The 22,922-nt window shown below is 37.0% G+C and overlaps 1 protein-coding gene across 1 annotated transcript; it reads left to right on the top strand.

Annotated features, from left to right (window-relative positions):
- The first annotated feature begins 7,037 nt into the window (after positions 1-7,037).
- LOC127440104 (LIM domain transcription factor LMO4.1-like) lies at positions 7,038-22,108 on the top strand. Its single transcript, XM_051696501.1, has 5 exons — positions 7,038-7,392; positions 13,657-13,902; positions 18,085-18,181; positions 19,971-20,129; positions 20,844-22,108. The coding sequence occupies exons 2-5, from the start codon at positions 13,664-13,666 to the stop codon at positions 20,850-20,852; spliced, it is 504 nt and encodes a 167-aa protein (XP_051552461.1). The 5' UTR covers positions 7,038-7,392; positions 13,657-13,663; the 3' UTR covers positions 20,853-22,108.
- Positions 22,109-22,922: the final 814 nt, after the last annotated feature.

The following is a 22,922-nucleotide window of genomic DNA, read 5'->3' as shown; positions in this document are numbered from 1 at the left end:
TATTAGACGAATGGGAGAAATGTAAGAGGTTAAGTGATATGGCACTCTATTTTGTCAGCTCAGGTGTCAAGCTCAGGTTTAGCTGAAGGCCCAAGTTCATGTCTCGGTTGGCCTGCACTCACAATTGGTGGCTTGATATGTACTGCAAACTTTACAAAGGTCTCTCAAATACCACACACACGGCATCTCTGTCCTTCAAATTCTATCCCTCCACTGTTTCCATATCAGTTATGAAAGACCTCCATTTGGTGCTTGTCTTTTGTCTTCTAAGCACACTGAATGATTCAGGTCTGGAGAACAAACTCCTTCACTAAACTCTGGTTGTACATACAATAAGTGTAAATGACAAAATCATGTATATATCAGTTTAAGGTTTTCAACATGTTGAGTCAGCTGCAACATTAATATTAAGCAGCTACACTCCAAAGGAATTTCTCAATTTCTCTCAATAATTCTTGCTTTATCTCTCTCCTTGTCTCTCTCACTCTCTCACAGAGAGCTGAGACTTTCGGCAGTGCCATGACAGAGGAACAGGAAATGTGTAAATGTGTTGACAATGTGCAGGATGGCAGGTGGAGATATGTGATGACAATCCCACAGTTAAACACACTTTTGTCACTTTTTGCTTGATCAGTCAGAACATGTTTTGAATGTTGAATAATGACACAATACCTTGTCTACCATTAGAATTTTGTGTGTAGAGGAATTTCACCTGAAAAATGAAAATTCTCTCCTCATATAATTAATAATTTTATTTATCACACATTATACATTTGCACATATACAGTGAAATTCTTTTTTTCACATATCCCAGCTAAGCTGGGGTCAGAGTGCAGGGTCAGCCATGATATGGCACCCCTGGACCTTCTGATCAGTAACCCAGAGCCTTAACCACTGAGCCACCACTGCCCCTAAAATAATTTACTCACCCTCATGCCATCTCAGATGTGTATGACTGAATACAAACAAAGATGTTTAGAAGAATTTCTCAGCTCTTTTGGTCCATACAATTCAAGTGAATGGTGACCACAATTTTAAAGCTCCAAAAGCACACAAAGGCAGCATTAATGTAATCCTTAAGACTCTAGCCAATGGTTACATACAAATCTTTAGAAGTGATATGATAAGTGTGGGTGAGAAACTATCAATATTCAAGTCAGGGTTAATACAGTTTTGGATTTTTTATGTCGTTTTTATTTCTATTTTATTTTCAATTTGTCACTACAATTTAGTTTAGTTTTCATTAGTTTTCACAGTTTGTCTGTTAGTTTTAGTTTATTTTTTATTTTCTCTGTTTCAGTTTAGTTTTTATTTTAGTTTTAGTATTTTTTATGGCTGCCAAAGCTGAGCTTACACTGGTGTAATATAACAAGTCTAACATCATTACATTTCTCGGGGCATTCTTGTGTTACCTCTATCTAGTGGTATGTTCATGTTTAATGTGGATTGTAAATGTTGCACATTTTATAATATAGGGTGAATATGGGTAAAGTGACAGGACATTTAAGCTTGATCCCCATTGTATCCATATGTATTTCCATAAATGATTATAAATCATTACTAAACTAATCTTTGGGGAGTAAACAATTAAAAGGATAGTTCTTTCTTTCTTCTGCTGAACACAAAACGAAGATTTTAAGAAGACTATCTCAGCACTGTAGGTCAAGTCAACAGGGGCCAGAACTTTGAAGCTCCGAAAGGAACATAAAGATGGCATAAAAGTAATCCATAATACTTCACTGCTTTAATCCATGTCTTTAGAAGTGATATGATAGGTGTGGGTGAGAAACAGATCAATATTTAAGTCCTTTTTTACAGTAAATCTCGACATCAGCAGTCTCATTGGCAATCATTATTTGAAGCTTGATTATATTTCCCAGTGCCATCTAGCACTCTGCGAACTCTACAAATAAGTGTAATCGAGCATGAAATCATAATCGTTCCTGTAGACTGCAATTGCAAGATGTACAGTGAAAAAGGAGTTACATTTTGGTCTGTTCTCACCCAAAACAGATTAGATCACTTAAGTAGAAATGGATTAAACCACTTATGGAATATGTGCTGCCTTTATGTGTTTTTTGGATCTTCAAGGTTTTGGACCCTATTGACATGTATTGTATGGACGTACAGAGCTGAAATATTCTTCTAAAAATCTTTGTTTGTGTTCAGCAGAAGAAAGAAAGTCAAACACATCTGAGATGGCATGAGGGTGAATAAGAGATGAGACTTTTAATTTTGGGGTCAACTCCCTTTATCTTTTTGAGATTTTAAAATGATAATTTTACTTTAGGATGTGTGGCAGAGCTCATCTCATGACCACTGATGGAAAAAGCAATAGTCAAGAAAATGACAAAAATTTGAGGTAAATCTTGTTAAGGTTATAAAAAGTAAAAGTTAACTTAATGTTATGATGTGAAAGTGTATAAGTATAAAAATTAATTCCAAATACATTGTAGATATTTTCTAGAGAATAATTTTTCCTCTGTCCCATTTTACCAGTACTAGCCTACTTAAAACAAAACTGGGATTTGGTCAGAAGAGGGTCTTAAAAGATTCTACCTCAGTATTGAATATTTCTTCATTTTTGCTTTTGACTAAGGTAGAAGACATCCTATGTTTTCTTCAAAGCTATAATGTTAGGTTGTGTGGCATTTGGATCATAATTCAAAGTGTCAAGAAATGTAACATTTCCAATAGTGTCCCACTTTGCCCATATTCACCCTAATATATCTAAAACTAAAATGAATTTGAGATCATTTTTATTTTATTTTAGATAGTTTTGGAGTTATGAAAAAGTTTTTTTAGGTTTTTCCAATAATTTCAATTATTATTTTTATTTTAGTAAATGATTTGAGTTAGTTTTCATTTTAGTTTTTGTTAACTATAATAACACTGATTCAAGTCCCTTTTTACAATCAATCTCCACTTTCACATTCTTCTTTTGTTTTTAGTGATTCACATTCTTCATGCTTATCACCACCAACTGGGCAGGGAGGAGAATTTAAAGTAATAAATGACTTAAATATTTATCTGTTTCTCACCCACACCTATCATATCACTTCTGAAGATATGGATTTAACCACTGGAGTCTTATGGATTACTTTTGTGCAGCATTTATGTGCATTTTGGAGCTTCAAATTTTTGGTACCCATTCATTGCATAGTGTGGACCAACAGAGGTGAAATATATTTCTAAAAATCTTTGTTTGTGTTCAGCAGAAGAAAGAAAGTCAAACACATCTGAGATGGCATGACAGTGAGTAAATTATGAAATATTTTTTTATTTTTGGGTGAACTATCCTATAAGTCTTATAGATAGTAAAAAATTTTCTGAATTATTACAAGCAAACAAAACACAGATTTATTTCATAACATTTAACTGTGATGCCCTTTACAAACTTGTGAAATGTCTGCTTGGGCACAAGACCTCCTGATGCTCAGTCCTGAAGAGGCTATTTGTGGCAGAGTAAAATGCAAGTTTATTGGACTTCATAATCATTAATATTTTTGAGTTTGCTGAACTTATTGTATTGAGTTCATGGACCTTACAATCCAACTCGAATTGTTAAATTGGTACAACTAATTTGCCTGAAGTTGAGTAAACTTGATTGCTTAGATATTATTGCAATCATTGAATTGTTTAAATATAATACCTTTTACCACCTTTGCTTTTAATTATTATTAATAATTTTAATTAACGTGTAATACATTTTTAATCACCAGTTTAAAATGTTTTGTCTTATGTTCCGAATAATTTGTGTTATATTCAGCATCTTTCTTTAGTTAAAGATAAAAGAGTTAAAATGAGCAAATTGATAGTGACTGACCATTACATCACCAATGCCTACTTATTTAATTTCAGAATCAAATCCCCTTTTGTAGTCAAGAGCATGAGTTGCTAAGAAGATGTCAAGAAGCCTTGGAGCTATTACAAAAGCATTTTTTGTTTCAGATAAATCACAGGTGACAGAAGAAATGAACAATAAAAAAAGTAACAGTATTGCATTTTTTTATATAGAGTTTTCCATTATAGATTCTTAGTAAGGGGGGCACAGGGGCACCAAAGCAATTTCCTTACTCTACATAATGAGAACTTGACTAATCCCCTAGTATCTTCTGATTTTCCTAGTATCTCCAGTTTTTTCTTTTCTTCCTCTCATCCTCTTTGTTATCTCTTTCCCTCCCTGGCTTAGATATATTGTCACCCTTGCTGCTGTGCTTTGTTCATCTTTCATGTTCTTCTCTCCATCTATTTCCTTTCTCTATATTATGCAAAGGGTTGAGTTTGAAACAATAGGGACACCAGGGAGTCTGGTACCAGGGAGTTGGGGGAAATGGGGGTGGATACATTTACCTTTGTAAAAGTGGTAAGGGACTCCACAGTCTTATCAAAGACCAGTCTGCTCAGGTGATCCCCACGGCAGTGTGTGTGTCTAGGGGTTGCTTGCTTTTAAGTCATTGTATGCAGTGCCTGGATTTGAATATAATCACACTATTTTTCACTCCCTGTGGAGGGTCAAGCACCGATTTGTGAATGGAAAGCGAGACCAGGAGATGAGAGCGGTAAGGAGTTACACCTCTTGGCAATTTTACTAACAGGTATTCTGTGTTGTAGTGAGAGGCGACAGAGAGATAAAACCAACATTTACATTTAGCAGACACTTTTATCCAAAGCATCTTACAGTGCCCTTATTACAGGGACAATCCCCCTGGAGCAACCTGGTATTAAGTGTCTTGCTCAAGGACACAATGGTGGTGACTGTGGGGATTGAACCAACAACCTTCTGCTTACCAGTTTAGTGCTTTAGTCCACTACACCACACACATTTCCTTCAATAATGTTTGGAATGCCGGCCAATTGGTACCCAAAATTAGTGGATGGGTGAGGCGGAGACTAACCGCAGCCTCAATACTATGCTTTTGTCTCCGGAATTGAATGGTGACTGCCACTAAAGGATATTCATTCACATCCCCATGGACACACCTCACCCTTACCCTCCATGCTGCATCCAAAGCCTAATCTTGAACCAAGCATTGGTGAATAGAGTTTTCGGTAGTCTGCTGACAAACTGCTCCAGTACCACAAGATTAATAACAGCTTTGGCATTGTGACCCACCTTCGACAGGCATCAAGGAGCTGTTTGGCGAAGGCAAACGGGCGACCGAATTCGCTGTACGGTAGCGTGCGGAAGCGCTGCCGGTGTTGTTCTGGATTGCGGCCGACCCATTGTAAAATGGCCCACTTCAGGTCCACATACTCCAGTATGCACAAATAAATGCACAACAAGCATGTTGAACAGATTAGAGAATAATTCCACAGTATAAATTCGTTCTAGAGAGGAAAAATAATTATTGCCCAAACTTAACTAATGTCACAGTATTTGCCCTGTTCAATACAAGTTAAGCTTAATCGACAGTATTTGTGGCATAATGTTGATTACCACAACATTTAATTTCGACTCGTCCTTCCTTTTATTTAAAAAAACAAAAAAAAAACAAAAGCCAAAATCTGGGTTACAGTGAGGCACTTACAATCTAAGTGAATGGGCCCAATTTTTGGGGGGTTTAAAGGCAGAAATTTGAAGCTTATAATTTAAAAAAAGCACTTACATTAATTCTTTGGTTAAAACTCATGTATTATTTGAGCTGTAAATTTGTTTTAATTGTAATTTGTACAGTCGTTTTAGGGTTTTAGTGTTTGTTGACATTATATCTTCAGTGAAACTAGGTTGTAAAATTGGCTATAACTTTACACAGAAAAGGTTAGTAAGTAATTTGATCCCACTAAAATCATGCTTACACGCATATTGTTTGTCTTGTAGCTATACTTTTGAAAAAGTGAGTTTTAACTTAATTTTTTTTTTTACCCCATTCACTTATATTGTAAGTGCCTCACTGTAGCACAGATCTTTGCATTTTTTTTCTTTTTTAAGAAAATGAGGGACAAGTCCAAATACATTTTTGTGGTGTTATAAATATTATGCCACAAATGCTGTCGATTGAGCTCAACTCTTATTGTTCCTTTAAGAAAACAGTTCAAGTAGTCATCCACTAGATGGCGGACAATACCCTCATCTTCAGACAAGGAGTTACAATAACCCCATTGCTAACTTTTTGCTTTGGCTGTGGAAGGAAGACATCGGTATGTCTAAATAAATTATGCTGGAAAATTAATCGCCCATTGTATTGTTTCATACCCCTTAACTTCGTGTACCCATAGTCTGGAGCCTTTAAACATAATCTTTCATGGGGTCTGAACACTCTAATAGGGTGTTTTGATTATATTTAACGACTACATTGTACATAAGTTATTTATAAAGAGACTGTTATAATCGTCAAATTATGGTATTAGCATTAACAGTTGTGGCATTGTTTCTGCATCGCAGGTGTGTTTAGTTGAGGGGTCGCACTGTGTGTTTAGTTACTAGTGGTATCACTGCGTGTAAGAGAGAGGTCAGTGCCAGTTCATTTAAACCTGTAATGGTAAATCAAGGCAAATTTAACAGTATTGCATTGGTTAAATAAAGATTTACGGCACCAGAGGTAATTAGCTTTCCATCTCGGCCAGATGTTCGCAGCTTCGATCGTGCCGAGAGACGCAGCAAATACAAGGTGAGAGCACGTGACAGTGTTCAGTTTAACAGCTGCCTCTTTTCCTCTCGCGTGAGCACATTTGCTATTTGTACCGTTTGTTCTTGTATCTGTTATCGGTTTGCTTATAGATTGACTATAAGTATATATAATACTTTCCATTTGTGAGCAATAGTGGATAAATTATACAACTTTTCACCTGGCCGCGCGGGCTTTAATGCTGTGGGTTAAGACGGCTATTAAGTCCTTTCAGCCTAACTCAGCCGTGATGATTATAGGCAATTTAAATTAGTTTCAAGTAGTTTAAACTTGGCCAAACAGCCATCCATCATCCTGTCAAATGCCACGCCCCCTCGCCGTCCATTGGCTGCGGGGGCTGCACCTATTCTACGTCAGCAGAGGAGTGACTTAAAAAAATTCTCCCTATTCTTTCATGTGTACTTCATGTGTAAACTGATGCCAGAAACAAGATTGTGTTGCTCAAAGGAGGTTTAAGGCAATAAGTGATAGAATTATAACCGCTCGTTTACACAAAACGCTCTGAAGATCATGTGCACTAGCTCAACACTAACGTGAATTTGTCGGTTGAGACGGAGCGCTTCTAACAAGAGGAAAGATTTTGAAGTTTCTTGGAACACACGACACTCGGATTATTAAAAGCGCTTTTTCCCCCCTGCAAAGACTTTTGAGTGGACGAATAAAGACAGACAACCTCTCTCTTTTTAATACTGCGCAAAAACGTTGAGAGTGCTTTTACAACGTTTTGACTTCTTTCCAGTATTCAAACTCCATACAAATAACGGTGAGTAAAAAAATAAAATAAATGAAAAATTAATAAACATGAAATAGCCAAACACATACGTTTGGAGAGTTCCGTTGTTTTCCGTTGTAAGTCAGCCTTGAATTGTTGCCTGCTTTTTTTTTTAACAGTTTTTATTTGCCTTTTGCGTGTTCAAACACGCATCTCACAGCGTTAGCTCCTATAACATGTCATTTTGTTTACTTTTAACACCCCTTCATAGTTATACTAACAGACGTTAATATTTAATGCCATTACACTTCACTTTCCACCAGTACCCCCGGGAAACAAGAGGGGGTATTTACGATTGGTTCACCGGGCGGGCACTAAGGTGATGATTCATGTCAGTCGCCCTTTCTGGTGTTTGAATCTAATGATTTTTGTTTTCCAGTCCAGACTCATCCACTACACCGCTACCACATCATTTTGTTTTTCATGGCAATATTATACCAGAACCAAACTTTGCATTTCTGCGTTTTAGCTGCAACTTACCACTACAGTAACTCTCACTTGATGGAAGTATCTCAAAATCTAGAGCTGCTTACGTAGGGGCCGTTCACACCGAACACGTCTTACGCTAAGACAAACTTAGACGTAGCGCCACGAATAGAACAGAACGGAACGGACGTATCTCGAGACATATTTTTAACTGTTGAAGTTGTTTTTAAAGGAATATTCCTGGTTCATTACAAGTTAAGCTCAATTGACAGCATTTGTGGTATAATATTTATTACACAAAAATTAATTTCGACTCGTCCCTCCTTTTCTTTAAAAAAGGCAAAAATCTGTGTCACAGTGAGGCACGTAGAATGGAAGTGAATAGGGGCCAATCAGTAAACGTTAAAATACAGTTTCAAAAGTATAGCCACAAGATGTAAACAGTATGCATGTTAACATGATTTTAGTGTGATGAAATCACTTGCTATTTAAAAAAAAAGTTATATCCAATTTTACAACTTCGTTGCCATGACTATGTAACACTGTTAACCCTAAAAGACCATAAAAACATCAACATAAACAACTTTACAGTTCAGATTATACACAAGTTATAACAAACAAAATAATGCAAGTGCTTTTATAAAATTATAAACTTAACATTTCTGCCTTTAAACCTTCTAAAAATTGGCCACATTCACTTCCATTGTAAGTGCCTCATTGTGACCTTGATTTTTGCTTCTTTTTTTTATAAGGAGGGACGAGTCAAAATTATTTTTTGTGGTAATCAGCATTTTGCCACAAATGCTGTCGATTTAGCTTAACTTGTATTGAACCCGGAATATTCCTTTAACATGACACTGTCAAATCCTTCGGGTTTACGTAGGAATACAAGAGTGCAGACTGATGCAAAAATGTGTTGGGTGTGAACTGCCCCTACAGTTTAACTTCCTGCACCCATGATACGCCCCAAAAAGCTGCACGCGCCCACTATTCCCCCAAAATCTAGATAGGCAGCACACTATGTTTGAGACAGCCTTGCAGTGTAATGTCACAGGAGCAGAGAATCGTGCACAATAGGGAGTTGTTCGCGGAGTGTTAATTAAAAAGAGACCCGTTTTAATGAAACAGTGAAGCGTGTAGTTATATGGCCCCAGAGCGCATTATTAAAAGAGAAGGATATACTGCTAATCTGCTGTGGTGCCAACCAGGGTTTGGTCATTTGCTCATTGGACTCGCTACTATTTTTAGAGGTTGTGAACCATGGTGTTATGCTCGTTTATTTTAATTATGAGTGACTCACTCTAGTTTTGTGTGCAGTTATTTGCTCTTTGAACCAAAGTTTTATGAGATTAAGAATTCACACTTATATTATGAGTTAATACAGTGTAATTATATTCATCATTCTCACTTTGGTGTCAGAGACTGCATTGATATTGTGACAATGAGGTTTTCTCTGTCTCCAGACATCCAAAAAAGGAAAAGTTAAGGTACATAACCATCCAACAGGATAGTGTGTACTTAAATCTCTACACCTTTAGCCTTGTAATTGATGATATGTGATTTGTCTCTTGGTCTAGAGCCATTATTTGCTCTATCAAGCTGACACCAATCCATCAGTCTGTGCTCGGACAGTGACGGTATTGTGTTTCTCTTCATTAGCTTCTGTTATTGCCTCTTATTTCATCATTCAGTCCCTTAGTCGAGTGGAACTGAATGAACCTCCGCCTCCTTGACCTTTCTGATGACAGCATTTAGAGAGAAAAGAGAAGATGTTGGTCTGTTTCCAGAGTTGCTTCCAGCAATACTTGGAGGAGTAGTTTTCTGTGTAATAAATAAAGTTAATGGAAAGAGGTTTCAAATGTTACTTGAAGGGATAGTTCACCCAAAAATGAAAATTCTCTTACCATTTACTCACCCTCAAGCCATCCCAGATGTGTGTAACTTTCTTTCTTCAGCAGAACACAAACGAAGATTTTTAGAGGAATATCTCAGCTCTGTAGGTCCATTCAATGCAAGTGAACGGTGATCAGACGTTTGCAGCTCCAAAAATCATATAAAGGAAACATAAAAGTAATCCATATGACTCCAGTGGTTAAATCCATGTCTTCAGAAGCAATATAATAGAAACAGACCAATATTTAAGTCCTTTTTTACTCTAAATCTCCACTTTTTACTTTCACTTTCAGATGTGAAAGTGAAACTAAACAGGCCCCACATATGACTTTCAGATGTAAAAGTGAAATTGGAGATTTAGAGTAAAAAAGGACTTACATTTTGATCAGGATGATTTTTACCAAGAAGTTTGGGCTATAACTTGCAGACCTCTTAAATATGTCAAAACGAGTGAGTCTGTAGAGCTTATGATGTCCTCAACTCATTTACTGTACTGCCAGAAAGTGCATGCACAGAAATTTGTACCAGGATCTTTGATAAATCTTCCCATAAATCTGCACAGATCTGCCTATAAATCAACTTTTTTCCCAGATTTGACTGCTAACTGTAACCTTTAAACAAACTTTGCACTCCTCTTATGCAGTATTTATGCCATATTTTGCTTGCCTCCTAAATCAGGAATTTGTCAAACACAATGCAAACTGCCAAAGATATAGGCCTATAGCTTCACAAATTCTGCTACCCTATGATAAGACGTAAGGCCTCATAGCTTAAAAAAAGGTTTGCCAAACATCTTCAGTGAAGGATTAACTTACCTAAGTTATTACAGGGATAATGTAATTGTTCTGTATTGAAACAGCCAAGCCTCTAAGCGTGTGATATTCCCCCAGGGTCCCATTCTGAAGCATTGTCTTTCTCACTCTCAGGTCTGCAGCAAAGGATGATTAAAAATTGGGGGATTTGCATTTTCATGAAATTAACTGTAGCAAAGTTATTTGGCAACCTGGTTTATAACTTTGCTTCTGCAGGTGTGCGGGAATGACAATGTATGGTGCTTGTTACCGGTGTCAGTTATCAAGAAAAGGTCCTGAGGCGAAATCTGTTTGTGTAGGAGCACTGAATAAATGTACTTTTGGCTCAGGTTTATAATCTTGTTCCGCTGGTCCCAATGCATTTAATAAGATACCAGGCTCATAGTTAGTGTAAGACTTAAAATATGCCCAACTCTGACATGACAATGAAAAGATCAGATCAAGTCAGGATTGTAGAAAATTATTTTAAAGTGGTGGCTGGCAAATTCTCCAGTAAGAATTCAGGCATGTAGGTTCATGTCAGTTTTGTGATACTCAAAGTATCACCCTGTTTGTGGGGGAAATGCTTATGTAGCTATCTGAGCATCGTATTAGACCTGTTCGGCCAGTTTTATCAGGTAAGTCAATGAGAACCAAATGCACATGTTAGGTCTCTTGCAGATTGAAATGCATCTTCAGATTTCTTCATAATTTGATTTGTTTTTCCAAACTGAGAGGCCATAATTAATCTTTTCAAGGTTACCGCAGATTGCCAACACTTAGCTTTAGGATCCCCCCGCTATTTAACACAGAAAAACAAAATGAGGAGTTGCAGTTTAAAGATGTATTTGTTTTATAATTTAAGGCAATTGTATACTGCATAAACTGTGTGTATGGTGTTTTACTAATGCAGAATGTTTTGTTCCATTTGTCATCCAAAATGTAACAGTTTTTGTGTAAATCAGTCTATCTAACTGATTGCTCTATTCACGCTCCCGTTTGTGGGAAAGTGCATGGCCGGCTAGTATCTTTTGTCTGGCACAAGTCATATAAGACAGATAGGACCTGAGGAAAGCATTCCCTGTTTGAGAATATGGAGTAAGGCACAAAAAAGCCTTCCTGTTGCTTTCTGCCCCTCCGCTGACCCCTGGTCGACCCTACCAATCAACAGGGCTCAGTTGTGACCTTTAACCTGGCCTCCGTCTCCAGTCTGCTGCTGACTGACCTCCCATTCAGAACAACAGAGGGAGGAAATAACAAGTGATATAGCCTCGGCCAGATGTCCAAATCCATGCTCCCCTCTTCCTCACGCTGTTGCCTCTCCAGAAGGATAAAACTGCACCGTCTGGTCCTCACAGGATTTTGCTGAGATCCCTAAATGCTACAGAAAAACTAGTCTTGTGTCTATTCAGAAAACAATGCAGAGATACGAAATTATTTGTAGAAATATAATGCTCAAGCATTTCCTAATGTGCAAATATACCGTGCATGAGCACAAGTATTATGCCATGAGTCTGAAGGTCTTTTGCTCAGTTGGATGGTCTGACCTTCTCAACCACAGTCCTTGGGCTTATTCTAGCTAATGTTTGAAAATGTAACATGTTGGCCTTAAGCTAGTCGGACTAAAACTGTAGTGTTTGTGTGGTGAGGATGGCTGGTGGTTAGACTGAATTCATCCTTCTGGAACTGTATAAGGCTGTTTATTGAGACTGGGAATGGCCTGCTTGCTCACAGGGAAACGGCTGGTGGAATACATTCAACAGTGAAAACATACTTGAACTAAAACATCAGACAGGGAATGAAAATTCAGTGCTGCACTTTGATTTGGAAAACATCATTAACCGTGTAACGATGTTGTGGTTGTTGTGCTAGTTGAAGGCTGCATACTACAAATCATACTAACTACAAACTAGGAAATATAATAAAAGAAAACAATCTTGAAAAAGTTGGAGTGCCACATTTGAATTATGTGTTTACATAGTACAATGAGACCAGTATCAGCATGAGCTGGGGTAAACCAAGGCCATGTTTATAAAGCCTCATACAGATAAGGATAGCTGATTCTAGATTAGTGTGTGTATTTCGAGATGCCATATAGATACCCTTGTTCTTGGATCAGCATTCCCATTTTGAGATAGTGTACTTTAAGGAAACAGACCGTAGTTGTTGTCCTTATGGTTCCAGTTACAGACATTTAAGGGCTGCGCTGCCTCCAACTGGGCTTGATCTCCATTCATATTTGCAATGAAAGGTCTGGAAATGAGTTGTGATAATGTTAAGGCAAAAAAAAAAAATCTAAAGAGGATCGCTTAATTTCCTAAAAAAATTGCCTACAGCATGTTTTGTTTTTTTTGTTTTTTTTATGGCGGTTACAAAGCACCATCATTTTTATTTTTCAGAGTTATTTAATTTAACACTAGTTTTGAGTGCATTTAATAAGAATTAATACAGATTTAATGCATTTTGTTATTAAAATAATATCACTTTTGATGTAATATGGTAATAGAGAAAGGGCTTTATCTAATATTCATTCTTTTTACTGCCAACCGGTTTTCTTTGCTTAGAGAAGGCTGTTTTTCAGACAGAATGCATTGTTGAATTCTTCAGAAATGCATCAAGTTGTCAAGGAAGTTTCATCCTCTGTTTGCTGTCAGCTTTAATAACTGTTTGTAATTCTGATATAGCCTACCACATTATTTTTTCTCATGCATTTAGGTAAGTTGTTATTATAAGCAGAATAATCAGTGTTATAGTTTAAAATGTCTGAGAATATTTCCCTTATCTCTAGTTGAGGAAAAATGAAATGATCAATAAGGTTCTTGATGACAATATAAAACAAAATTGAATATAAAAAATGTTTTGACATGTCAGTTTCCTCTCCTATTCCTCCACTGGACACAAATTATATAGTAGGGGAAAATGTCTCTTAAACTTTTACAGATGCCATACAATGTGGAAAATAATTCTATCCCATTATACCTCTGTTTGTTCCAAGGAGAATAAGAATGTAATATATCAAGGCGATTTGGTTGAAGTAATGTTGGGGAACATCTCTGATGGCTGATCTTTTGATATTTGCAAAACTATGCCTCCGGAAAACAGTCCAGATATACTGATTTATGAGATTCTCCGATCTTCCGTGCAGGCAGGCGATGGTGAACAGCCGTGTGGAATCTACCGCCGTTGCAGTAACGGGAGGTAGTGGAGGAGCAGTGCGCTCCTGTGCGGGCTGCAGAGGTCGGATCTTGGATCGCTTCCTGCTCTTCTCAATGGATCGATACTGGCACACGCACTGCCTCAAGTGCTCCTGCTGCCAGGCCCAGCTGGGAGAGATTGGCAGCACCTGCTTCAGCAAAGGAGGCATGATCCTCTGCAGGAACGATTACATCAGGTACTTAAAAAGAGGGATGGCCGAGGATGTAGGGACTGAGGCCAGATATAAATAAGAGTAAAATTTGATTTTGAATCGATATTTCATAAAAACAAATACAGCAATGTGTCATGCCTTATGCTTTTGTCAGAAGTTAATAATGTTGGTCTTGGTCACAGTACGAGTCATTTTGCATTACACAATGAACAGAAAAATCTTTTAGATTTGTAGTGCTTCAGTTGTGGCTTCAATCAAGGTAAAGGGAATGCTCACCCAAAAATGAAAATTCTGTCATCATTTCCTCAATCTCAAGTTGTTTTCTAAACCCATATGACTTTCTTTCTTCTGCGAAAAACAAAAAGAGCTGTTAGGCAGAATGGTAGCCACAGTCACCATCCTCTTTTAATGCACATTTTTTTTCTGTACATTAAAGGTGGTAAATGATGACAATTTATGGATGAACTCTCTCTTTAATGGTCCCGAAGGCTTTAGATATTTAGAACAACCACCAATGGCGTGTTTAATATCAGTTGTGTTTGAATTTCAAACACATTTTGGCCTATTTTCATAAATCATAAGTGTACTAAATGAACCAAATGCATTTATTGCCTGAAATTAGATGATAGAATACTGTATGTTGCTTGGCTGAAATACAGATGTTCTGTACAATGTCATCTGTCATACTGGCAGTATATTCCAACTAGAGGTCTGCTCGGGGCTGTTTTTTCCATCCCGCTTCTGCCCGCTCCTGCAAGTTTCTATCCCGCACCCGATTGCTCCCATTGAATTTTACTCCATGTTCACCCGCTCTCTGCCTGCAGTGATTAAATTCCCGACCGCTCCCGTTCCCGCAACCCTGCATTTGTTTTCCACATAGGGCAAAAGCTGTACAAATAGACAACAAGTGTACACAAATAACGTTTTATTTTTCTGTTATTGCTATTATCAGATCTGACTTGCCTGATGTTGGTTTCTTAACACTTAAATTGACCATTTTCCAGTCCCAGTTTCACATCCTTTGATGAAACAGTGTGTTCACGCTTTGCATTCTCCCATTCTTGTAAAGCACCGCTGACTATAGCCTGCTCTAAATATTGGATAATTTGATGCAAGTGTTGTGTGCACATTTTTACATTGGATTTTCTGTTTATTGTTATCAAAAATAAATTAATTGTAAAATAAAATAATAATAATAATAATATATATATATATTTTTTGCATTCATAAATTAATAATATAAAAATAGATACCCACATCTGACTTTTCTGTCCGCCCGCTCCCGCACACAACTCATTGACGTAACGTCCGCTCCTGCCTTCAATTCGGATATGCAGTCCCGCACCGCAAGAAACCCGATCGGGTCTTGCGGGTCCTGTGGGAGTTCTGTGGGAATGCAGATCTCTAATTCCAATGCAACACATTTGAATAAATGTTGCTATGTGAACAGTTAGAGGACAAGAAAAATACACCGATTATGACAGGAAGTGAGTGGGTGCATGTAACATGGCATCTGAAGCAGCCATATTCCTCCAAGACTCCCCATAATTCTTTCATGTGTTGTACACTGCTGGAGACTCAATCTTTTCAGGCTGTTACAACCATATAGCTGGTGATCAAAATAGAACTCTACAGAATTGTAATTTTGTCATAAATTTTGACCCATCTGCAAATCAACCATAACCTCCTTGTTTTGCAAACCAAAAGTCTTCCGTTTATTTGTATTGCGGTTTTAGCTGGGATATATGATTGCTTATATGCCTGTATGCTGATTACATAGTCTTTGATTGAATTTGGCCTCTGTTCCCTTGTATATTTTGAGCTGACGTGAAGAGATTAGATTTGTTTATAATCGCAGAGGCTTGGAAATTGACCTCTGTGTGTTTGGGTATGTGCGGTGGTGCGTCGGTCCGTGACGGCACGGCATTGTTGCCTGTTAGACCCACACTAGTCTGTTTGGACCTCAACCAAGGATGTCTGACTATTTAGCATCACCACGCAGATGGTTTTCGCCTGTGATTGCTGTGGAAGTGCCAGGGATAACTGCTTGCACTGCAAACAATCTCACAGACCCCAACACACCCCAAAATTAGAGAAACTTTGCAGTCCTGCCTTTGTATTTGAAACACCCATTACTGTTACAGAAATATTATCATAGTTAACAAAAAACTAATACAAGATAATGTGGAGTGGTGAGTTCATACCAGCAGACAAACTTATAACAGTGTATTCATATATTTGTTTTTTGAATAATTATTTTCAGTCTGTCTACAACTGCTTTTTCTGATATCCAGTACACCATTATCCCAAACAATGTGTTTACGTGGAAATTCTTGCACGATAATGCTTAATAAGCTGACAACATGTGTGTATGGCCATGCAAATGCCTTAAATGGATTTCCTTTATCGGGGAAATGTCATAAACGGTTTAAGCGAAACCCGATCGGCACACGTAGATTTTTGCCCATTTCCTTTAACACCTTTAACCGTGTTGTTGTTGCCAGCAAGTGTTGTGCGTAAACATGTTTTTTCTTGCTTTGACAAATATTTTGAGTAAGCTGATTTTTTTTTTTTTTTTTTACATGTAAACGCGCTCACTTTTATTTTTCACAAATGCAGACCTCCTCATCAGAAGAGCTGTGCAATTACTTACAACCTACGATCAGATCCTGATCAAAAATATGTTCACTCATCCTTTTTACTGAGCCAGCATAAACCCATAAATATGAAGTAAAAACAGCAACACTTAAGCATGGGACATCTTAAGTGTTGTACTCTAATTCAGCAAACGTATCATACATGTCAAGGGTGGTCTTTTGGACATTTCCTTCAAGAGTGCATGTAAAGTGTACTCAGTCTGCAGTGTATTAAAGATGTATAATAGAGATAATCAAAAGGGTAGAGCTTAATTACCAAATGACACAGCGTGGAGCTTGAGGTCTGATAAAAGCAGGGTGCATTAATTAGGGAGAACAGGGCTCCTTTCTGCTGTCTCTTATTAAATTACTGTTTGGATTAAGATCAAAAATTCATTACTGCAAGCAGTCAGAGCTGGGACAGTGATAGTGGAGGAGGAGGGAGCAAGAGAAGGGGAAAGAGGAGAAAGTGAGACGCTGAGAATTAGCTGCCAAACTGGTCTGGTTACTGCCAGAATAAAGACCCCAGAGAGGGAGCGGAAGAAAGGTTTTCCACCAAAACATGACTGTGACAAGGTGGCTCCAGGTGTTCTGAATGAAAGCAAGTTGTTTGTGTGTATTAGTGTGCCAGTCAAAGGCATGCATGTTGCGTGTTGTATGTTCATATTGTGTGTACTGTATGTGTGTGCTGTTTTGCATCTGGGTTTTATCTCTATACAACCGAGTGTTGTTGTGTGCGTGTAGATGCATTTTTTTTCTTTCAGCTCATCAAGAGCAGGACTTGAACTCATTTGAGTGTTCTCCTAAAATTGCTCATAACAACCTCAAGCTCAGGCAGCAGAGTAATCAAGTGCACCCTAATTAGGAGCCAAGGGTGGATCAGAGGCTCCTAAAGCCACCCCCCACCAATTGCCACCAATTACACTGCCACTCCAGATTATCTGATAGGCTGCAGTCAAAGTACTAGAGGGGTTTTGGTGCCGTGCCATTCAGGCCATATGAGGATATGAATACACTGCAAAAAACTAGAGCTTTTTTAGCTTTTACTTTAAGCTAATGGCTATGAATTTCTCTGTTTATGGAATGTAAGGAACCCTTTTTTCAGGGTGATTTGAATGTTATTTTGCAATATGCTGAACAGTTTTTATTACTGAGCTATAGTGGGTTTTTGGTTCCTAATCAGTCTGTCCAAGTATACATGACACAATGTGTAATCAAATATTTGAAGGAAGTACGTCGGCTGAGGAAGTGTTGAATACACGTCACACGTCGCTTTTGTCTTTCGGAGCATGTATACATGCTGGACAAAGACAAGCTACAGTCGCATTATCTAGGTCTGTTAGTCTGAATTCACAAATATCTGAGTGTACCATTTCATTCGGACTAAAGTGTTTAGATGACATCTTTAAAAAGACAAATCATTGTTTTAGTTCAACTGAAATCGAACATTTAAAGTGCATATAAACACAACGAATGTTGCCTTCCTTGGGACTGGCCAATTTTAAGCATTCTTGTTGTACCACTTTTGAACATATTGAACCATTAATTGATTTTTTTTTCCACCGTTCAGATTGTTTGGTCACAGTGGTGCTTGCAGTGCATGTGGACAGTCGATTCCTGCCAGTGAGATGGTGATGAGGGCCCAGGGTAATGTCTACCATCTAAAGGTGAGCCATAGTCTGTTTTTTAGTATTTTTAGTATTTTTCACAGAAACTAGGGTTACTCACACTGCTTAATGACATGGGTTGTATTATTGTTCAGTGTTAACCAACAACAAAATACGGGAAAACAAGCAAGATAAAGAAACTACCGTAATAAATGTGTGCAGAAATCTGTAATAACAAAACAACAATATAAGAATAAAATATCAACACAGTGAGATTTCATTATGCACTGCAGTGGTACACCCTGTTTATTGTATTTGACTAACAATAATTTAGCATAGACTCAAATTAAGAAAATACAAAAAAGATTTTTTGTCAGACTCTCAGTTTCAAGTAGTGTTAAAAGAATATTCCGGGTTCAAATGGGGCCAATCCGCAAATGATAAAATACTCAGTTTCTAAAGTATAGCCACAAGATGTAAAAAAAATATGTGTTAACATGATTTTAGTGTGATAAAATTGCTTACAAAACTGACAAAAAAGACAATTTAAACAACTTTACAGCTCAAACAAGACATGTTTTATAGAAGAATTCATTTAAGTGCTTTTATAAAATTATAAGCTTAACATTTCTGCCTTTTAAACCCTCCAAAAAAGTTTTTTTTTTAAAGGAGGGACAAGCTAAAATAATTTTTTGTGGTAATCAACATTATGCCACAAATGATTTCGATTGAGCTTTAAACTCTGAATATTCCTTTAAGACATGTTAAATATTGGAATACTTCTGACTAAATTCAGTAATTGTTGAACGGACTAAACTGCGTCCTAGTCATTGTTTTTTTTTTTTTTTTTTTTTTTTTTTTTTTTTGCAGCAGTTGCAATGTTGCTATGTGTCTAGCAAAAAGCCAGTAGGAATTGCTCAACATAAGGTTGATACAATGTTTCGGCATAGTTAGATTTGTGAAATTCCTTCTTTTTAATTTTCTTTTTTAATTACAAGTCCCCCAAGACTGAAATTTTCTTGAAACAATGACTTGGACCCACATGATAACCATACCTCCAAATGAGAATTAGAGACTATTTCACTAAAATGCTATTGAAGAGAAGTCAAAGATTATTTACATCAATGTAACTTGTCACTCAAGTGTATACTGTATGTGTTCACTATTTGGTTGGAAGGAAAACATCTGTGAAGCCCTGAACCTCTTTTTTGGGAAATACGTTTCATTTTGTATGTCTCTGTTGATGTCTTGCATTTGCTTGAACATCGATAGCAGAGTATTCTCAAGAGAAGCCTAAACCAAAACTCATCAACTATCCTTTTTCCCAACTGCTCCACACATTCCTCCTTAATTATAGTGGTGTAGGTGTCAACCTACCTTAATTATATTTGATTGAAAAAGGAAACCATTCCCTGATTAAGCTGAGTGGATCTGTTCAGTTTCCCAAGTGGTCCATGTTTGCATAAGTTTTCACATTTGCATAACTGCATCCTGACAAAATTCCTAATTTGTGAGTATCTGAAGAAATGTGAGCTTGAAGTGTAATAGGTTTTTCAAGCAATGCAAATGTACCATACTGTATATGTTTCTTTCCTCTTTTTTTTACAAAATAGGTAAACTGTCATTTAAAACAGTTTGAAGAGTCATCTTTACATATAGCTGCTATATATAACTGTTTTCTATGTATTGGTGGTTCTAAGTGGTTCTATGTAAATCTGCTCTGCGCTAAACTTTTTTAGTAGTAGGCAGTAAAAACGGACTTGCTTTTATAAAATAAAACACCAGAGTTTCACTGAAATAAATTCTTCAACTCCCTTCAGTTAACAAATGGTGCTTCTCTTCTCTACAGTGTTTCACTTGTGCCACATGTCGAAATCGCTTGGTGCCTGGCGACCGATTTCACTACGTTAATGGCAACATCTTCTGTGAGCATGACCGACCAGGTGGAGGTTTGCTCAGTAGTCACCTGACCCCCCTGCAGAGCAATACCCTCCTACCTGACCAAAAGGTACAACAGGCCACACTAACACATTTAAATAAATAAAAAATCTTATTAAGACATATGCAAACCTGCTGACAATTATTATTACATATAATAAAATGCACAGGTCTTTACATATATATATATATATATATATATATATATATATATATATATATATATATATATATATATTTTATAATTTTTTTTTTTTGTATTTTTTTTTTTAACAAATCAGGGAGTGATGTTTCATCTAAACCGTCACTGGAGATTACCTTTGACCCTTACCCATAAGTGTATATAACTGTCATCTTTATATGTCATTGTGTTTATTATTTATGACATATATTCAGCATGGTGACGAAAGTGGTGATGAACCAATAAGTATTTACAATTGTCCTCTATTTAAATGTACAGATGTGTAACTCTCTAAAAAATACATCATTTTGGAAAATGAACAGTCAGGAATGATTATCTTCTTGTTCTGCAGTAAAAAGAATGTTGATGTGATGTTATTATTCATGCATCGTAGGGTTATAGCAGCAACATAAATGAAAGCTGCATAAAATCTTTTTACAGTTGTTTTAAGAAAGAAAAGATACCAGATGATGAAAAAACGGTTTGAGATATCATACGGATTAATACAGTGTAGTATATTTTCACTCAGCTGTATGAGTGTCTTGTATTCCTTGTACTTCCTAGTAAGAAATCAAACTCATCTGGTTGTTTCTTTCTACACAGGTTTGCTGAGGAAACATGGAATTATAATTTGCAGTGTGCCTTCTATTCATCTTTCTCCTTTTATTGACCCCTGCCTCTCACCTTCCCTCTGTTCTCTCATTGTGAATGTCCACCCACACCCAAGATCTTCCACTCCACTATGTGCATCAAGCCACCTTCGAAGAATACAGAGCTACGCAAGTACAATGAGTCTTTTGCGAGACAATCACCCCTAATGAGGGAAACATAATCAAGTTGACAAAAGACACAGAGGAGGAAAATTACCATATGCACTCATTTGTGGCCTTTCTGGGACTGCCTGACCCTGAAAGCCTTAGACTCCATAAATGAGCTGTTCTCTATAGCTGGGGTGATACTCATTGTTTTTTCCCCTTTGAGAAGTTTCTCAAGAATGTTATGGATGTTACCTAACACTATAAACTATGAAGGTCTATGGATGTATTTGTATGTTAGGATGATGATAAATATCTCTTCTGCTCACAAAAAGAAGTCCATAGTTTAAGTGACTGTTAAAACACTCCTTCATTGAGCATATGATTGTTCAAATTTTGTTCAAGTGGCGGTTGCCATTTATTTACAGGACCTTTTCACTTTAAGTGCAAGTTTTCTCTTTTTTTTTTAAAGTTCTAGTGGCTTTGGTGCCTAAAAACATTCTATGTTGAGTTATCCCTCCTTTGTCAGTTACTTCCTATTAGCAAGTAATATACACATGCACCGTACAGATATGTGAACATGTATTGTTTTGTCTGCTCAAGTTTGACTTATGAAGCGCTCTTATTGAAAGAGCCATAGTCTTTAGAGGAAACGGCATGTTTTTTATTATTTATTTTTATGATTTGGTTGATTAAATAATATGTCTGTATGCATATCCTCTAGAGACTGGTATTCAGTGTCTGCCAAGACTTTTGCTTAAAAGCTGGGAGAGTGGGGGAGGAGGAGAGTAAAATTGTAAATATTTCTTTTATGTGCTGTTGTATCGTGTTAAATGGTGGCTCTGTTTCCTTGCACCCTCTGTTTAAATGGAGGAACATTCAAAATGTTATAAGATATCTGTAAAGGATTAAAGTACTTAATTAAATAACTATAAACATCACAGATACAGTGTTAAAGGTTTTGACTTGGCATGTTTGTCTGTTGGACACTGGAAAGCGAGGCAGCTCACAAATAATTAATGGTCAAAGGGTGGTTCATTACCCCCCATATTTCAACACAAACTCTTGCATCTGCATCATTAAAGAGAGTACTGTAAGGCATTTGGACTGACACTTTCTCTTCTGTCTTTATTTCAATCTGTGGGTCTTGCTAAAGGGAGGTCTCCTGCATCATTGACAACTGCTTATCAAAAACTAAATGTATTCCCAAGTTGTTTTTTTGTTTTTTTGTTTTTTCTCGGCTGGTCCCTTCTCTTAGGATTTCATAACTTCCTCTAAATCTGTCTTTTTCTGATCTGATTTGCTGAGGTTTTAAAAGTTCTCATTATGGCATTTCAGTAATTGCTTTTTGGCATTTAAGTCCCCAATATCTTGTTTATTTAATTAGCTAATTAAACCCATCTCTCTTTTTTCACTTCTGGACGCAATCACAAGGTGTTCCTTTCCAATTTACTTTTACGATTAATAAAAAAAAAGTTATTTTCCCCTGTGTTTCTTCTGAGAAAAATGTAAGCCAAGCATACCTCATTATTGCTGTGTGTGTGTGGACCAGTCTATGTGGGTGGGTGGGTGGGTAGGGGGTGTAAAAGCCAGTTTTGACTTTTCAATTTAAAGGATTCTGTGTGGTTGTGGGTTTCAAAAGACTGAAGTTTAGATCACACTGAAAAAAACAGCGTGTGTTTTCCTAATATAATGAAATGTTCATTAGTACAGACACATGGGCATAGCCAGATGTTTTTGTTTTTTTTAGTTTTTTGTCATTGCAGTGCCATATGTTTCACAATTTATTTAAAATGATCAGAACAAATTATCAACTACGTAACTATCTAAACTGCAGTTGAATCTAAACGGTTTCTGTAGTTCAGCTGGTAGAGCATGCCACTTGCAACACCAAGGCCATGGGGTTTGATTAAAAGGGACCACACAA

The sequence above is a fragment of the Myxocyprinus asiaticus genome, chromosome 4 (genome assembly GCF_019703515.2).
Source record: "Myxocyprinus asiaticus isolate MX2 ecotype Aquarium Trade chromosome 4, UBuf_Myxa_2, whole genome shotgun sequence".
In the NCBI taxonomy this organism is placed as follows: Eukaryota; Metazoa; Chordata; class Actinopteri; order Cypriniformes; family Catostomidae; genus Myxocyprinus; species Myxocyprinus asiaticus.
This window is presented reverse-complemented; position numbering and strand designations above follow the sequence as displayed.

Coding starts and splice junctions, on each gene's coding strand:
- LOC127440104 (XM_051696501.1), top strand. CDS start 13,664: ATGGTGAACAGCCGTGTGGAATCTACCGCCGTTGCAGTAACGGGAGGT. Junction 13,903..18,084: donor TGCAGGAACGATTACATCAG/GTACTTAAAAAG, acceptor TCCACCGTTCAG/ATTGTTTGGTCACAGTGGTG. Junction 18,182..19,970: donor GTAATGTCTACCATCTAAAG/GTGAGCCATAGT, acceptor TCTTCTCTACAG/TGTTTCACTTGTGCCACATG.